Source organism: Lissotriton helveticus, chromosome 10 (assembly GCF_964261635.1).
Source record: "Lissotriton helveticus chromosome 10, aLisHel1.1, whole genome shotgun sequence".
Classification (NCBI taxonomy): Eukaryota; Metazoa; Chordata; class Amphibia; order Caudata; family Salamandridae; genus Lissotriton; species Lissotriton helveticus.
In genome coordinates, this window is record NC_136071.1 from 724323942 (window position 1) to 724342266 (window position 18325).

The following is an 18325-nucleotide window of genomic DNA, read 5'->3' on the forward strand; positions in this document are numbered from 1 at the left end:
TAAAACATGAATAAATGAATGCAATCAAATTAATCCCCAAACTTAAACAAAGATATACAAAATCTTGCTGCTTGCACCAATGCCAGACTGATTGACCTTTTTTTAGATCTGTGTTAGCCAAGACCTTTTGATTTTACTAAAACTATGTGTATAACATAGTTACTTTTAGGGGTTTCCGTCAAAGTTTATTCATTAGTCTGTGGTTAGTGTCATTCACATTTTTCTTCCATCCACTCGAGCATCCATTAAGGGGCAATGTATCAGCCTACTTCAGCCATTAGCTGACTTTACTAAAAGTTACAGTGCAGCCCTTTCACACTGATCACATCCACACACAAAGTTGTTCACAACAGTACCATGGACGTCTATGGTAATGTGTGTTTTTTTAGACCGAAAAACCTTTTCCATGCAGCAAATAATTTTCCTACACTGATGAGGGCCCACAATATTTCTAAACAATAAAGTTTTACAAAAACCATGTCAAAACACAAAACAATAATTGCTAGAAGGCTTGGTGGTCAACTGCAGACCTTTTGCCTCTGCCAATGTTTAACAATTGCCGTTATCAGTTCCAAAATGCTTGTAGCTAGAGTATGTGTAAAATGCAAACAACTAACAAGCGTAAGTGCATAAATGGTTGTAAGTACCAAGGGGTGTTACCCCAAAACCGGTCCCAGGATGCTTGTTTCCGGTACAGGAAAGACCTGGCTTGGCAGTTCGGCCTGGACTGTTCCCATGAAGCACAGGGTCAAGAATGATTTGCAAATGGCTGGGTCTAAACTGGGGTAGTGAAGTGAGCTAAAGAACGATGATGGATTCAACCCAGATCTGTGACTGGGGGTGAGGGTCTGAAAAGTTTCAGCGCTCCGTCTACCATCTCCTTTTGTGTGCTTTGTTTGCCCTAAGTTGGCAGGGTATGCCCAGACATGGGTCCCTTGCTCACTTTGCCACTGGATTCAAGCTAGCCCGGCTGAAGAGGGTTGTTACCCAGAAACTGGTCCCAGGCTGCTTGTTTCCGGTCCAGGGAAGACCTGGCTTGGCAGTTCGGGCTGGAATATTCCCATGAAGCACAGGGTCAAGACTGATTTGCATTCGGCTGGGTCTAAACTGGGGTGGCGAAGTGAGCTAAAGAATGATGATGGATTCAACCCAGATCTGTGACTATGGGTGAGTTTTGAAAAGTTTCAGGGCTCCGTCTGTCACCTTCTTGTGTTTGCGCTGCGTTAGTAACAATTGCACAAAATTTAGCAGTTATGCTCGGGGTCTAAACTACATGTTAGTCTGAAACATATTTATTTTGGAATCAACCTATTAGAAATGCCAGACATTCTCGCTAAGTATCAGATAATAAACAATTAGAAATGCCTATATTAATGGTTCACAATTACTCTTTTTTAAATCATTTTTTACTCTCATTACTGCCTATTAGGTGCACAGATGTTTGTTTACAAACTCAGATTCGGACTGCCCTTCTTTCTCAATGAAATGTGTTTTGACTGGGTGAGAATGTTAGAAGGGGTGGCTTGACAATATGGTTGCCTCTGGGAGTCGCCCACATCTGAATTTCCCTAAAGAACCCCTTCTCAGGAAGTAGAAGAAATAAACAACATAGGTAACGTAATCTTGAGTTCTACAGGAGCCAGTGATGCCACTTTTGGGAGAAATTCAATATTAGGGTTCAAAATGAATAGATTTCTTAATTTAGGAAAACCCCATTGCAAGTGTTCAGAGTTATCCATAAAACGTTTTTCCAGCTATGACTCTCGTGTGTAGCCATGTGGTGCTACACCCCAGCTGTGACTCTGCTTCCGGAAGTGACATCCCCATATTATGCCCCAACCGATGCCCTGCATCCATTACTGATTTTTTTTCCGCTGCTTACTGAGGCGTGCACAGAGGAACCAAGAATTACAGCACCAAATGCAGCACACAATACATGTGGATATCCAGGGGTCTTTTAATGAAGGCATCCTCAAGAAGGTATATCTCCACGAGAAAAATCATTGTAGAAGGTAAGCGACTTTTTTAATCTCATGGCTATATCTTCCCACAGAAATCGCACCTTAAGAACAACTCCCAAAGCAGCACCTCCCTGGCAGAGGGGGTAGAACTTTACCGGTTATTCAAGGGAATAATGAAACTTAGCTCAGGCAAAGAACCCATTACTGCCTGCCTGAGATGCAAGGGGTAGTATATTGCAAAAGTATGGAAGGCGATCTCAAAAGAACCAGAAGTTGTCTGATCCTGTGAGCAGAAGTAATCGCCACTAACAGAACTATTTTTACAGCGAGAAGCCAAGCCTTAACTATGCAGTGGCTCAAATGAAGATGTTATCAAGAAAGTCAGAACAAGATTCAAATCCCACTGAGGCACAATAAACAAATTGGGATGGTACAAGTAAAGCAAACATTTCAGACAACATGCCACTAATGGTAACTTAATCAGGGAAGGTTGATTAGCAACGTATATAAATGCATAGAGAGCTAGTAAAGGAGCCTCTAGACGTAGCCACTGCTATAACCTGCTGTGCAAAGGTCAAATCAAACCCCAAGACACTGGACAAGGGAGTTTTAAAAGGATCAATACCTTCTGACTGGCAAGCACAAAACAGTTCCAGTAACCTCTGTAGATGGATTTGGTGGCAGGCTTCTGGGCTGCCAGGATGGAGACTGCGGCCTCATCAGGAAGGCTAAGAGAGTCTAGCTGGCACCGCTCAAAATCGAAACATGCAGCTACAGCGTGGCTGATAAAAGCACAGCAGCTTTTGTCTGGATGTCTCACTGACCAACATCTGCTTACACAACCAAGAACTCCTCTTGATAAGGTAAGCAAACCCTTTCATTGCAATCAGGTTCATTTTGTGCTGTGTATGTACTAGTCACTAACAAAATGTGCATGTTTACTTTCCAGAGTGTGACTACAGAGGTTTCCACAGTATGCCCTCCACGGGACCATCCCTCCCTCAACAAATAAACTACAATGAGAATTGTGTGTGAGGCACTTTTACTTGGGAATTACACGTTTTCACTTTATACACCAGTGTGGTGTTGTGAACCAAACTGGCATTATTCAAAAAGTTTCAGCTCGAATGCAAGCTTACGGTGAGCAGTGATCATTCTAACTATATATGTTGTGTGTGTGAGACATCTGCAATTGCACCACTATGCAAGTTAGAAAATGCTTCGTATTATGGTAACTAGAGCGAAGGAAGGTACAGAATAGGGACAGAGGTATTGCAGAAAGCTATAGACCTCATATGAGGCTTTATCCATGCGGCCCAAACATGTTGACTAAAGGAAATGAGGATACTCTGTAGGCTCCACTTTGCGTTACTACTTCCAAAGGTAACCAGAATAAAATAACTCACAGCTGACCTATAAGTAATTTTAATCTGGTATGTTGTGGATCCCATTGTCTATTTACACATAAATATACAACACAAGATCTCCAAAAAGGGCTTCTAGTTGACGAAGCCCAACTGTACTACCAGCAATGGAGTCTGGATGAGGCACACTGCGATGATGAAGCATGCTACCAACGTAGGTGGCTGAGGATTCACATCCTTTTAACAGAGATACTCAAGAACGTATGAATTTGTCTCCTCTCCTTTGACCAAATATTCCAATACCTCTTTGAGGATTAAGATCTTGTGACCTGGAGTGTCTTTTTGAACTTTGTAGCTTGAAGAAGCGTGGATACACTTCAGATTGCCCCACTCTTTGTCCTCACATTTTTCACTGGAGAGGACAGCCTGACCATTCTGCTGCGAGAACAGGTCTGCTCGGAGCAGGAGGGGAAGAGGTGGTCAAAGAGGGGGGCTTCTAGATCTGCCCAGCAACCAACTACCCCTACATGGGTGTCTGCACGGAATCTTCATGAATATATATCCTTTTGTCTCCCGCTTTGTCTTAATTTGGGAACAGACTGGACTCAGGGGTAAACCCCTCTCAGGAAAACTTTTTTTTTCTTTTTCTTCAGGGGTTTGAGGGGTGTTCTGAGGTTTTATGAAGCATGAACATGACCAGAGGGCATTAGAGTGCTTTACCAGAATATGTTAGACATTTTTATACACATGGGGAAATAAAGTGATTTGCCCAAAATCACAGGATTTTGGGCTGAGGGTGGGATTCAAAACTGTTTCCCCAGTTCCAAAGTCTGCAGCTGGGGCCATAACACCACACATCCTCCACTGACAAGTCGGCCTTACACCAGTGCTTCCTAAACTTTTAAAATCCACAACCCACTTTTAGAACAACAAACTTTCCCGACCTACCTAGTGTTAATGGACGGGAGGACAGTGATTTTTTAATGTATCTAAAGTATCATGTGGCAGCGCACTGTCATTTACAGAAATCATATTTTCCATTGAAATGGGCACTATATTTGCACAGACATACAGTTTTACTGATAAACTTATATTACACACAAATAAAAATGTGTGGGAATCACATTTCAATAAATATTTATCATCTGTGCGTCACAAAGTAAAATGTCTTGATTTATTTTGATCCTATTAAAATCTCTGCTTCCATCACCCTTCCGATTTACATAAAATGTGCTTAATTTTTGTTCTCCTAACTGCGGAATGTCTACAGTTCATTTACAGGTATTGACATTTTGTTGTGTGTTACAAAAAAGACATCCTACAGTGTTTCTTTTCACACACACTGTATCCCAGCAAGATTGTGAAATAATTAGCTTTACTTTCTTTCTCTGACTGCAAGTGAGAGGAGTTTATAAACACATATCCCCTTGTTAAAAAAACATAAAAGCAGCAATTTGTCAAAAGACATAGCCTGACATTTGACCTCTGTCTTTGAAGCCCAGCAAATGTGACAAGAGAAATACAGAATTTATTTCATGACCCACCAAAAATCAGCTTGCAACCCGACTCACAGTTTGGGAAACACTGGCTTACACCATTTGATATCTGTCCTTGAGAATTTAATATGTAGGGTCTGGGACGAGAAGGACCTACACTGATCGGTTCAAGTCAGGGATTTTGAACCTAACACACCCTTTAAATGGCCATGGATCTCGTCTGTACCCCTGAACTAGATACAACAATGCCCTGAAAAACCGGTTTTGTGCTTGAGTGCATTTCAGAAAAGGTTCTGCAGTACTAGCACACAGAGAGAGGTCTGACTAGATCCAAGTTTCCCTATTATTGTGGCTGACTGTGGAAAATGAGGCTCTCCTGTGTTGTAGAAGAGAGGAGGTGCATCTCCCCGAGAACAAGAGCAAGGATCAGCTGACTGAAGCCTCCATGAATGACGGTTTCAATGACCGGGCCTAGCCTGGAACCACAGGACTTTGTAGAACAGGTGGGGAGTTCTGCCCCCACAAAACCTTTGTGAGTTTGGCACCGTCTTAGGTCTGAGGACCTTTCCGGACGATACAAGGACTGTGCCTGGTGGTGAGCAGACAGTGCCTCGACACCATCCTGACTTTGTGTGAGCCTTCTTCACCTTACTTCTTACCTAAGAGTTACACGCATTTTCTATTTCACCCCATCTGATTGGAATGGGTACTATTTGTGGAGACCGGTTGTCTTGACTTCGAAACCATTTCTACCATTCCGCTAAGGTATTTGATTTTGAATGTTTAATTGCTTGATTATGTCTCCAACCGTAATTCATAGTGTTCTCCACTCTGCAGTGAACACCAATGACCTAAACCGAGATCCGGAAGTAGATGACGCCTAAACATTTAAACTGCCTACTCATGATGTCATTCCCAGTAGCTTCACTGCAGGAAAGCTTGTGCTGGAGACCAGCTGAAGCCATTACTGGTCTCCCTTGAATTAAGCCCAATACATTTGGTCACTGACTATAGTGTCCTAGGTAGCCTGTTAACTTCACTCTTGAATTTTGACTCTGAGACCACCGATTGTTGCGGAAAAGAAAGCTTCCTCTATTGTGTTGAGAAATTTGGGGGGATGTTTAACCTTTCTGAGCTATATGACAGGGTCTGAGCCGCCTGGGCTAAAACACACTGACATGCTCTGCCTTGCCATAATAACAACAGGAGGCGTAGGACAAAGGACAGACATATCACAGTACATTTGATACATTGAAAACATCTTGTCTAATACCTACTGCCATTGAAATAAATTCATCATAGCAAAGTACTGAGACTCAAATGGTTCTGGCTATTTCCAAGGACTAACAAAGTAAGGCCCACATGACAATACTGTACAGACACGTTATTTTGAATATAGTGCCTTTCTCTCTAAGTGCTACAATGCCTGCAGTCGTATTCAGCCCGAGAAGCTACTTTCTGTGTTTAGCTTACTTTTAATTGCGCTTTAGAAACTAACTGTACATGAAGAACTATTATTTTTAAAAGTAATAGCTATGACTAGACATTGAGTTTACAAACTGTGATTACTATCTCAGCTTATATATTTGAGTAACAAACCCACTATCCGCTCCTAGAGTAAACCTTATCTGCTCAACCCAGCTACCTTCTGGAGAATCTAGTATACTAAGGGAGTAACTTAGTTATCCACCTAGAGGGAAATGAGCCCAATGCCTTTGTACACAAACGGCATAAGGCAATACGCACAAGGAAAACAGTACAATAGCCCCTAATACCAGTGATAAACCATTACACGTAGTAACAACCGCTAAAAGCCTACAACCTAACAGACAGCTGTACTATTTTCTATGCTCAGTGCACTACTTATACACATCCTGCATTCAAAAAGCCTTTTAAGGCATTTAATTCTCCAAACCCTTTATGTTTTCCCAAAAGGAAAAGCAGCTTAAGAATATTCCTACTGTGTCGATTTTCTAGACCACTACCCACGTCAGCCACCTTGGAACGCACAACTGATTCCAAATGTATCATCTCACCCAAGACATAGCAGTGATGTTAAAGCAGAAGTGGTGTTCAGGCACACAATTTGGCACTCTTCTACTGTGCCAAATTCCAAGCTTATTACCATACGGATTTCAAATCCATTAAAGGTCTCTGGTGTGGGACTGCCATGTTACACGCCCTGTTGAACATATTGGTCATGCTTGGTTAAAATCACAATGACTACCTCTGGCTCTGCGCATGTTTTTTTCTGTAATGTGGTGTTATACCACTGTGTATGATATCAACTCTACAATATCCTCTTCTAGTGCTTTACTGTTCAAGGGACTTGAGGGTACTAGGACCAAAAGAGAGTTGGAATGTTGACAGCGGTTTCATATTCTTTTCCAACCAATCGGTATACACATCCCAAGTAGTGATAGCCAACAATTATCTCTGAGACATAAGAGCTTTAAAGTAGTGGAAGCCTGATAATAAAAGTATGCAACTGTTTAAGAATTCCACAACAGCAAACTGCAAAGGGTAGACATTTTTAATGAGTATTATGCACTGCTTACTAAAGCGATATCAAACGTACCTTATTTGCAGATCTAATATGATTTGCCTCTTGTCCACATTTTCAGTATACACCTTGACACCATTTATTCTCAGTGGCTGAAATAAAATAAAGAACTGTGAATATCCACTGCAAGGCTTAGCCCAAGATACGTCTTGCTGGAAAAAGCTGAACTTTTTGCAGTCATACAGCGGTCACAGAAATGTAGCAGTACAGTTCTTATATTGCACACAACTATTAATAAAGTCAACAGGCCCAGCTTGCCTTTTCATTTAGAAGACACACCTACTGGAATGACCAATTGGCATCTTTTGAAATTTGTTGTTTTGATGAACGTGAGCCAATGCGCCTTACAGCAAAAAATAAACGACTGCTTTTTGTACACAAGGAACACATTAAATAAATAATTAACTCCATCAAAAAGCGTGAGGACTGAAGGTAGTATTGAGATGCAAAGCAGGCTTGCATTCATTCCAATGGACGCAATTCCTAGGAGGCAAAAGAACACGTCCAATCAGCCCATCGCCTAACAGGGAGCTTAGAATATTCCCTGGAATGATTGAAGATATGATGCCTGAAGCAAATTACTAAAAGGGGGCTCACTGAACCAAGCCTATGGCTTAAAGTGGGCTGGCACAAAACCCACTCCCTGAGGACTGGGTACTGTAGATGTGATACAACGGACATAAAAAAACCAAGCATTAGCAATGCAAGAGGTCTCGCATTTATGGGAGTTTAAGCTATTGTCATTTACAATGACAATAGCTCAAACACTTGTAAATGAGAGACCTATTTTACTTCAAAGAAGCGGCTGCCATTGTCCTGGGATGCTTGAAAGTGAAAGTGCGCATGGTGAGGAAAGTACATCGTGCCTGCAGTAGGAGAAACTCATTAAAGAAAATAGTACTCACAGAATAAATAAGACATCATGTGTCCCAACAGAAGTAAAAGGGCCAGTCGCCATGGTAGGTTACAAATGCAGACAAGGCGGTACCAAGGAGGGACTAACAAGCCTAATAAGACACAGAAGCCAGCGTTTACAAAGGACACAAGCCTATTAAAAAAATGGGCGGAGAGTGGGCGGGGCTTCAAAGCCATACTACACTACTGCATACGCTGCCCAGACTCGCCCTAAAAATGAGTTCTGAACATGAGACCCTAAACTTTACTGGATTGCGATGTAAGTTTGTTTTATATCAAGCTATATTCTACGATTTTGTGTCACAAGATTGTTTCATTTACACTTTTATAGTCAGACGAATAGTCGATTTTGTTTCCAAGTCGAATAGAACATTGAAATTACAGTTAGGAACAATATAATTCTACACTTAGCCTCAGAGAATGAGCTATATTCATACTTTTAGTTGCTTTGACGTTAAAAAAAACATATTTTAAGAAGATATTTGTGACTGTTTCATGGCAATCAGAAAATAAAACGCATCCATTTGTAATGCCAACTTTTCAGATAGGCATGCAGACAAAATATCAAAAATAGCAAATAATTTACAATTTAATTGTCAATCCTCCAATGTCAAAGACAGTCATTAATTAGTGCTGCTTTTTTGCTTATAAGACAATAGCACTAACAGCTTCTAGGCCTCTCAGGGAAGAGCTTATTTATCATCAGCTGCTAAAGCTGAGGAGATGGTGTCCTCAGGTGTCAAACTGAGAATCTGATGAAAATTGTGCATATGTTTATTACTGCGCTATTCGATACCGCTATGTAACGGGTGAACAATTTGCACCCCGATTTTGTGGCCCCTTCGTAATCGAGCCTTATGAATTATCACCTCACACGGCATACTCATGCAATACTCTTAGTCACACCCTAATGATAACTTAACCTGAAATTATTACTAACATAATCATAACTTTACCATTACCCAAAACGTAACTGTAATGGAAGTGCTGAACCTACTCCCTGTCCTTAAATTAACGTTTACTTTAAACATAAATCTAAATCTCGCCTTAACTATATTCATAACCCTAGTACTAACCCTTACCCTAATCCTTTTTTAAATTGATATGATTAATATTAATATTTTTCAGAATTGCAGACAAAATCTCCGTAAATTGTTCTTTTCGTTATCCAGAGACAAATGTTAAAGCCTCGGAAAATGTAGTTGCAAATAATACTATCACTCGAGAGAAAGGTTTAAGGTGCACCTTTTTTCACTATTGAGGCCTGGTGCCCATGAAGAAATTTGAAAAAAGGTGAGCTCAGAAGAGGCAGGATTGTTATCACATATTCAGAGAATAGTTGCAATTCAATGTTAATGTCGCCTTTGTCATTGGACGTGGGAAGGCAGCTCATCTGGGAGGTAGAGCAAGGAATACAATTGAGGCACTTTTGAAGGAGTCTGCAGTGGCTATCAAGAAAATGTGGCTAATTTTTTGGTCAAGCAATAGGAGGATGCAGCCGCCTTTTGCCCAATCTGTGCCAGCACCTGATCAGAGGTCATGGGGTAGGTAGACCCACCACCTGCTTCAAAGGCAGTAGGGTCCCTGCTGCACCAAAAGCTGCTCTTCCTGTTGTCAAAGTTGATGGTATATTTTAAATTGGGTGGTGTTACAAATAAGACAACAATAGCAGCCACAAGCTCAGAGCCCAACTCAAACCCATGCAGTGATATGTTCTCTTTTCTCAGTTGTGCCTTTTCACAAGCTACAGCTATCTACAATTCCTAAACCCTTAGTAAAACACACAATTTCAATAGACAACGGGGATTAATTTGTGCCACTGATGAGTGCCGGCACTCATTTTTGGACTTATATTTTATTATTATAAGATTTTGACCCACAATAGGAGAGAGAAACACACAAAAGGTAGCAAGGAGGAGGATAGGAAAATAGAAGAACAGCTACAAAATGAGATGTCAGAATTGGCAAAGAACCTGCAAGTGTGAGCCGAAGTTAAAAGTGGAGGAAGGAGACACAAGTTGCAATCAAAACTAGACATTCTAATTCTTCAGCAACACCGGCTTTCAACAGCACTAGTGGTGGGCTCCTGAGAAAAACGTTGGGCCTCAGCACTTATTTATTTCTGTTTTCACAAATAAAGCATTTGGCACAAATACGGCACTACTTTTGGCAAACTCTGTATAGATGGCAATGATATAGGGTGCAGGAGATTGCATTTCACTCTCACTCAATGAAGTGAGCTCCAGACACAAAATCAATCACAGTTACAGGACCCTGTACTGCTGCTTTGGTTTTAGATTACTAGTTCTACACACCTCTCTCCTTTCACTACATCTTACAATCACTAATGTACCTAGAATTAATAGAGTTTGTATTGTGTGCTGTGCAAAACAAATTCTAACCCCACCATGGGAAGGACCATTCTCCAGGGAGGTGAGTCTGGACTTTTCTTGTGGATCATTATCTACTTCAAACTGAGGGTTAAAACTACATGTGTACGGTGATCTTTCTAGGACATCCTAAGGTGGGGATGCTTTCCCTGGTCTTGAAGGCTTGGTACCTATCTTGTGAGAGTATGAAGACTGACTTTCAGGGTAAATATTGAAATGGTAGTAATAAGCTCCTGTAGTAAAGGTTTGCATTAGAAGATCATGGTTGTGGATAACCATGCTTCAAGCACTGACACGAGCAGTGTGTGCCATTTTAAGCACTTAAAAGAATCTGAACGTGCATTGTACTGTTGTAGCTCACATAGCTAGAGCTGTTTTTGCTTAACTGTGGTACTGTCTCAGAAGATGTGATGGATTCAATCAGGCACCACTGAGGGACATTTGATAGAAGTATTAAAATACAAACTGGTATTTGTCTTAAAGCGGGAGCTTATATTTGCAGGAGCACTTTTAGACATTCTACCTTTCTGGTCTTTTCTCTCTTTTTATCTAAAGTTCTGCTTTTACACTTCTTCAGTTAAAGGAGCCAAATAACTAGCCTCAGCCATGGTTGCTGTGACAACGGATATCCATGTCAATTTCCAAATTACCATAACCGACCTTCTAATGCAACAGCCTTGCTTTCAAGTCTCCGCTGCAGTTACCTTATGGAAAGTGGGAGAGTATAATCTTATCCTAGTCGTTTTACAGCTGCATGTAGTCGGGACAGGTATTGATTCCCAAAGCATACCCACTGATAAATAAATGTAAGTGGCGTTTGATTTCTAACTTTTAATTAACAAAGCCAATTTTGCAGTGTGCTGAAAAGATCAATGCTGAAATCTGATTTCAGTTACCAGAGCAGCTTATACAAGTTTTAAGAGATTGTTTCCAGCCTGTACTCGGCCACAATGCATTCACAGTAAATTCGGATTTCTGGGCGTAAAGTCAGCACTTTATCTGACCTAATTAACTCCGTCCATCTTAACTCCTTAGGAGCGTTGTAAATTCCTCCCCAGTGCTGCGCTGTCCATTATCCGGTGCTGAACTGGACGTCCAGCGGTCGCACGCAGCACTGGGGAGGTAGTGGCCGTGACGACCGTTGGCCGACGGCAGCAATTAAGGGGTTAAAAGGTGCAGCAGGTGGGGGGCGTGGCTAGGGCGCCACATAAGATGGCCGCTTGAGGGTGCCTCTCCACTGCACCGGACCTCTGTACGGAAGCTTTGCCACATTTCCAAGACGTTTCCCTTGAGGATTTTACAATCTTTGGGCATCGTAATATGAGCGCTATCGGGTGAGATGCTTATTTTCGCCTGCCGCACAAAGCCTCCGCAATTATCGACATTACTGCCTCTATGTCATCGAGGCGCCCGCCATTTTGTTTGCGCGCGCTCCTTTCCTCACGGAGCTATGTAATTCTTCGAACATTTAGTTTTTTACAGTTTTGGCTCCTCTGTGGCTGTTCTAACTCCTCCTTTCTGCAACATTAACTACATAAATGGGAGAGCTTCAACATGTATATACCATCTCTTCTATGTGGTACTTTACCATGTTTGTTCCTTCATAATATGCCACAATTAATGGTTTTCCTACAACCCAATTGTTTGCTGACCAGCGATATTCTCTATGGGAGTTTGTGACTCACGCAATCTTGAACATGAGAACCATCAGGTGAGCTGCTTGTTTGTTTGTTTGTTTGTTTGCAGCGCTTCACTATTCATCGGCGCCATCGCATCTGTGACCCTGCAGCGCCCGCCTTTGTTCTCTATGCGCGTCTCTCCTCACCAAGCTCAGTTTTCCTTCAAGACATCTCATTTTGGAACGATGGCTCCCATGTGGTCATGGTGAATTTTCTTTTCTCTTTCACAACATCTGCTACTTCACTGCCTTTGCCACAGTCTTCACTTTTTCGGTGCTTTCTCATGCCTGCTTCCTTGTGACTGCCACAGAAGAATGGTTTTTCCTGCAGCTGCATTATTTAGTGATTATTGTCATTCTCTATGGCCTAATGTGCTGGAGGTTTGCATCTTCTCATGACTGTCTGTAACTTTGCATTTTTATCACATTAAACTGCCAAATAGTTTTTTTTGACTGGCTTCTTGCATGTGAGGATTTCTGAGGTATTTGTAACATCTTCTTGGACTTCCTTTTTTACTATCAGGCCTCCTGTTTGCATTTCAATTGTCAGTAGCTCTTTTTATGGGCAAACTACGCAAACCAAAATTTGTCTTTGTACCTTCTAAGGGTGTTCTAGTCCTCGTCCTGCCCAATTTCACATATTTCTACTACTGTTCAAATGGCTGGAGTTATACCCAATCGCTCTTCCTCTACAGAGTCCACATCAACCAAGTCTTCTCCTCCTGTCACATCGACCAAACGTCTGAAGCAAGACTCTCCTTCTCCTGACAAATCATCCTCTCCTATTTCTATGGAACTCATTTTGGAGGAGATTCGCGCTCTGCATCCGTTCGTTGAGGAGACTAACAGAGAAATGCAATTCCTGAAGGATGAATGGTCATCTATGGACAATAGAATTACAGCTGTGGAACAACAGGTTTCGGACTCACAGACTAACTCTCAACGCATTTCTTCTCTGGAAAAGTCGGTCCTTGCTCTCCAGCAACATACAGAGGATTTGGAAAACAGAAATAGGAGGAATAATCTTTGTGTTTATGGTTTGCCAGAATTCTTAGAAAGTGATGATCCTGTGAAATTCTTCACCTCTTTTCTTCCGAAACTACTGGATATGCCACCCACTACCTCTCTAAGTATCCAAAGAGCCCATAGGCTTGGTCCACGTTCATCCGCTTCAACAAAGCCACGAGGAGTCATTATTCTTTTGTTGAAGTTCACGGATCTTCTCTCAGTCCTTTCTGCAGCTAGATCCAAACGTCAGGTTTCCTGGCTGGGCCAGAGAGTGTTCCTCTCTCAAGATGTCTCAAATGCCACTGGCTCAAGAAGAGAGGAGTTTCTCAACCTTCGTGCACCCCTGCGTTCTCTTGGTGCTAGATATGGCTTGTTTCATCCATGCATTTTCAAGGTCACTCATCAAAATCAAACATGGACTTTTCAGGACCCTGGTGAACTTAAGAACTTTATCCATATTCAATCAAATAGTGGCATGGATACCTCTTCTTCTCCTAGTGGCTAAGTTGTTTTAACATTTACATTTGCTGTTTGTTCTTTTACTGCATTTTTGATGCGTGTTGCTGGTGTTCCACAGTCAAGTTTACCTTTAACAATTTTTTTGATTTGCTATTATGTAGGTTCGTTGTTGTATGCATTTTACTGTACATCCCTATCGTTACTTCCCTATTGTCATTTGTCTTTCTTTTATATATTCTTACACAGGTTCGTGCTGTTTGTTCCCTTCACCTATGTGGCTCCTTATTTTCGATTTTCTATGCCCTGGTGCGGTTTGAATTCCCACGCTTTGAGCGGTCAGTCTTGTTGATTGTCGCCATTGCCCCATTTCCCTCTTGTATGTTCCCCACAGGTACGTTTTTCTCAGTCTTCCTTTTGGATATGTACTGTCTCTTCTTTTCTTTCATCTTTCACTTCTGCTCAGTTTTCTTTTTCTTTCCTTTCCTTCAACCCTATCCTCTTTTGATATTGTCTGTTATATTCCTCTCTCTCTACTCATTGTTCTTCTTTTCGGCCATATGCTACGTACATGCCTTTTTTGCACTTTTGGTTCTTATTGATGTTGTGCTATTTGTAAATTCAGAGTTGTTTCCTGGAATGTAAAAGGTTTTATTAATCCCATTAAGCGACAGAGAGTGCTTTCCCATTTAGCCTCTTATAACCCTGACATTGCCCTTCTGCAAGAAACTCACACCTTACCGAAATTGAGTCCCTTAAATTGAAAAGGAATTGGGTTGGTACAGTCTTATTTTCCCCTTCTACCAACAAAAAGAATGGAGTTGCCATTTTATGCCATAAAAGATTGAAACGTAAAGTTCTGTCACAGGAAAATGATACTGAAGGCAGATGGATATTAACTAAATTGCTTATTGACTCTATTCCTTTAACTGTTTTTAATGTCTACGGTCCTACTCAACCTGATTGCTCTTTTTGGCCTCGAATTACGAACAAATGTATCCAACATAAAGATTAATTGTTTATCTTAGGTGGTGATTGTAACTAGATTGTGGATCCATTCCTTGATCGGAAATCCAAAGTTCGCTTCATTCCTCACAAAACACACAAACAATTCCTTGACACCATTTTCCAGTCACGTTTCACTGACTCTTGGAGACTCTCACGTCCAGACACTTTGGACTACTCCTTTTTCTCTCCTCCTCACACATCTTTTTCTAGACTTGACTATATCTTTCTTTCTCAACCCATATCTCAAAACGTATTATCCTCTTCTATTGATCCCATAGTTATTTCAGACCATGCTCCCATTGTAACAGACCTTGACTTGCTTCTGCAATGTCCCAAGCCACCTCAATGGCATTTTAATAGCGCACTTCTTACCGTTCCTAACTTTTCTTCCTCTTTTCGTTCCTTTGCTAATTACTTCTTTTTATTAAACTCTGATCCTAACACACATGCCCATAACCTCTGGGACTCCTTTAAAGCTACTGCTAGGGGTTTCATTATTGATTTCGTTTCTAGGAAAAAGCAATATCTTCAGAAACATAAAACTTCCCTTGCGCATATAAAATATTTGGAACATACATTTTATATTTCTTCAGATAAATGTATGTCACCAGACCTTTTGAAAGCAAAACTAGACTTTAATACATTTACCACGGACAATGTTTCTTCAATTTTACTTCGTAGTAATGCTCCTTATTATGGTGGTCGTAATAAGTCAGGGAAACTTTTAGCTAATTATCGTAAATCTCGTAAAGAACGTACTCTTTAATCCGTTTACTCTTCTGATAATACTCTTTTACATAAAGATAAAGACATACTTGACCAATTTCAATGGTGTTATCAACAACTTTATACTCCAGAATCTCCTCCTACTCCCTCTCTTATTCAGACTTACTTTGAGAAACTTCCTAAATCTTCCTCTAATTGTCACCTTAATTTCCTGGATCTTGAACTTGACCTCTCAATTCACGAACTCTCTACGGCTTTATCATCCCTCACTAAAGGTAAAACACCTGGTCCCGATGGTTTTCCTGTTGAATTTTATTTACATTTCTCTGATCTTTTATTACCCACACTTTTGTCGCTTTTTCAATCCTTCTATTCATCCGGTAAGGCAGATGGCACTTTTCAAGATGCTACCATTTGTCTTATTCCTAAAGATGTCCGGCAGCCCTAATTTTGTAAAAATTATCGTCCGATTTCTTTAGTTAATGTGGACTACAAATTATTTGCTAAATTAATTGCACTGCACTTAGATCCCTTTATGCCTCATCTCATTGGTAGGGAGCAATGTGTGTTTGTTAAGGGTAGGCTCACCTCTGATCATTCTCGTCTTTTTCTTAATGTTTTAAATAAAGCCCCATCTCTTTCAATTCCTCTAGCCGCTATTTCTGTTGACGCAGAAAAAGCTTTTGACAGGGTTTACTGGTCTTTTTTGTTTGCTTCATTACGTTGGCATGGCTTTGGTCCTAAATTCATATCTCTCATATCTCTGTTATATTCCGCGCCCAAGCTTCAGTACTCGTAAATGGTCAGCTTTCTTCATCCTTTAATCTTCGGCGGGGGGTCCGTCAGGGCTGTCCCTTATCCCCTCTCTTTTTGTTCTAGCTCTTGAACCATTTCTGTCCTCCATTCGTAACAATGACTCCATTTCTGTTTTTTCCTATGGTAATAATCAATTGAAACTTTCTGCAGATGCAGATGATATCCTCCTGTTTATCTCTAATCCAGAAGTGTCTGTTCCCCCTTTACTATCTGAATTCAAATCATTCTTTCTAGTCTCAGGATATAAAATTAATTCAGATAAAACTGAAATTCTTCCCTTGACCAGATCTTGTCTCCCTCATCTTTTTTCTTTGACTGGTTTTGCCTGGAATAGCTCAAAGATTAAATATCTCGGTATTTGGTATTCCACTTCCATCTCTTCTTCAATTAAATTAAATATGTCCGCAGCTTTGTTCCAAATTGATCAGTTGTTTTCCTCCTGGAACCCTCTTTTTCTTTCCTGGTGGGGTCGACTGGATTCAATTAAAATGATGATCGCCCCTATTTTAATCTATATTTTTTCCATGTGACCTATTCATATTCCTGCCTTTTATTTCAAACGCATTGATTCCTCCCTCTCGAAATTTCTTTGGAAGAATACAAAATCTAGAATCTCTCTTGTAGCTCTTCACAAATCTAAAGATAATGGTGGGGTTAAATTTCCAGATTTTCGTCTCTATCATAAGTCTTTCTCTATACGCCAAGCATCCAGATGCCTTTCTTCTGAACCTTCACCCTTTACTCCTCTTTGGCTTCTTATTGAACAATCTTTATTGTTACCCTTTTCTTTTGGTGAAGTAATACGCTTCTCTACCAAATCTCTTTACACTTCTTTCCCTTTATTCAAATATACTTCCTCACTTTTAAAACCCTTGGATCTTCCGAATACCATTACGCGTGAATCGTTTTTAAATACCCCCATTTGGTATAATTCGCTCATTCTTTTAAATAATAGGCCCATCTTCTGGTCATCTTGGAGGTTAAAAGGTATCATATGGGTTAACCATCTCTTTGATGGTTTACTACCCTGCTCCTTCCCCCAATTCCAACTTTTGTTCCATTGTACACATTCTTTTCTCCAGAAATTTACTATTCTTATGGCAATAATTCTTGACCGTTTTTATTCTCTTCCTTCTTCGGATTCATGTACACCTCAATCTCCTATTCTTACATTTCTCTTTACTCTTCCTAAAGCATCTCTTATTTATAAATTTTCTTCTCCTAACCCAGATCGTGCTGAGACTAAATTGGAGTTTGCTTGGGAGGCGGACGTGGATTGTACTTGGTCTGTTGCTCTTTGGGATAAAATCTGGTCCAGATCTTTAAAAATCTCTTGTTCTGCCTCTCACACTCAATCTTTGTTTTATCTATATCATCGTCTTTACTTGTCTCCTCTTTTTTTTGTCCTGTTTCATCCCCTTTTCTGACTCTAAATGCTGGACTTGTGGTATTCTCAATGCTGACCTTCTGCATCTGTTTTTTTTCTGTCCTCCTGGTTCTGCTTTTTGGGAAAAAGTTTGGTCATACCTTTCTCGTATTTTCATGCTTTTCATTCCATATTAACCACTCTTCTTTTTCTAGGGGGTCTTTCAGACTCCTTAAACCTCCCTATACACTAACGTGGTCTTTTCGATCTTATGCTTGCTCTCGCATTCCAACACATTTCTTCCAATTGGAAATCCCTTACAAACGTCTCTTTACAAGGTTGGTGGAACTCTTTATGTAATTTTCACAGGCTTGATGTTGCCTTTGCCTCTTCATGTAAACCTATACGTAACATGGATCTTTATTGGTTACCGCTCACCACATACCTAGATCAACTGACTCTAAAGAAATCTACTCATGTTAACTCAGAAAATTTTAAAACACCTTGAAGGACTGTTATTCTCTCCTTTATGAATTCGTTATCCTTTACTAGTGTTGTTTATTATATCACTTTTTTAT

General features: G+C 40.6%; 1 protein-coding gene across 3 annotated transcripts in view; it reads right to left on the minus strand.

The window, feature by feature from the left end:
* ESYT2 (extended synaptotagmin 2) overlaps nucleotides 1-18325 on the minus strand; it is a 641975-nt gene that overhangs the window by 279605 nt on the left and 344045 nt on the right. For all 3 annotated transcript variants that reach the window (XM_078663275.1, XM_078663276.1, XM_078663274.1), the window contains exon 4: nucleotides 7400-7476. In XM_078663275.1, the coding sequence (XP_078519401.1) occupies nucleotides 7400-7476 (77 nt within the window). The remainder of the gene's footprint in view (nucleotides 1-7399; nucleotides 7477-18325) is intronic.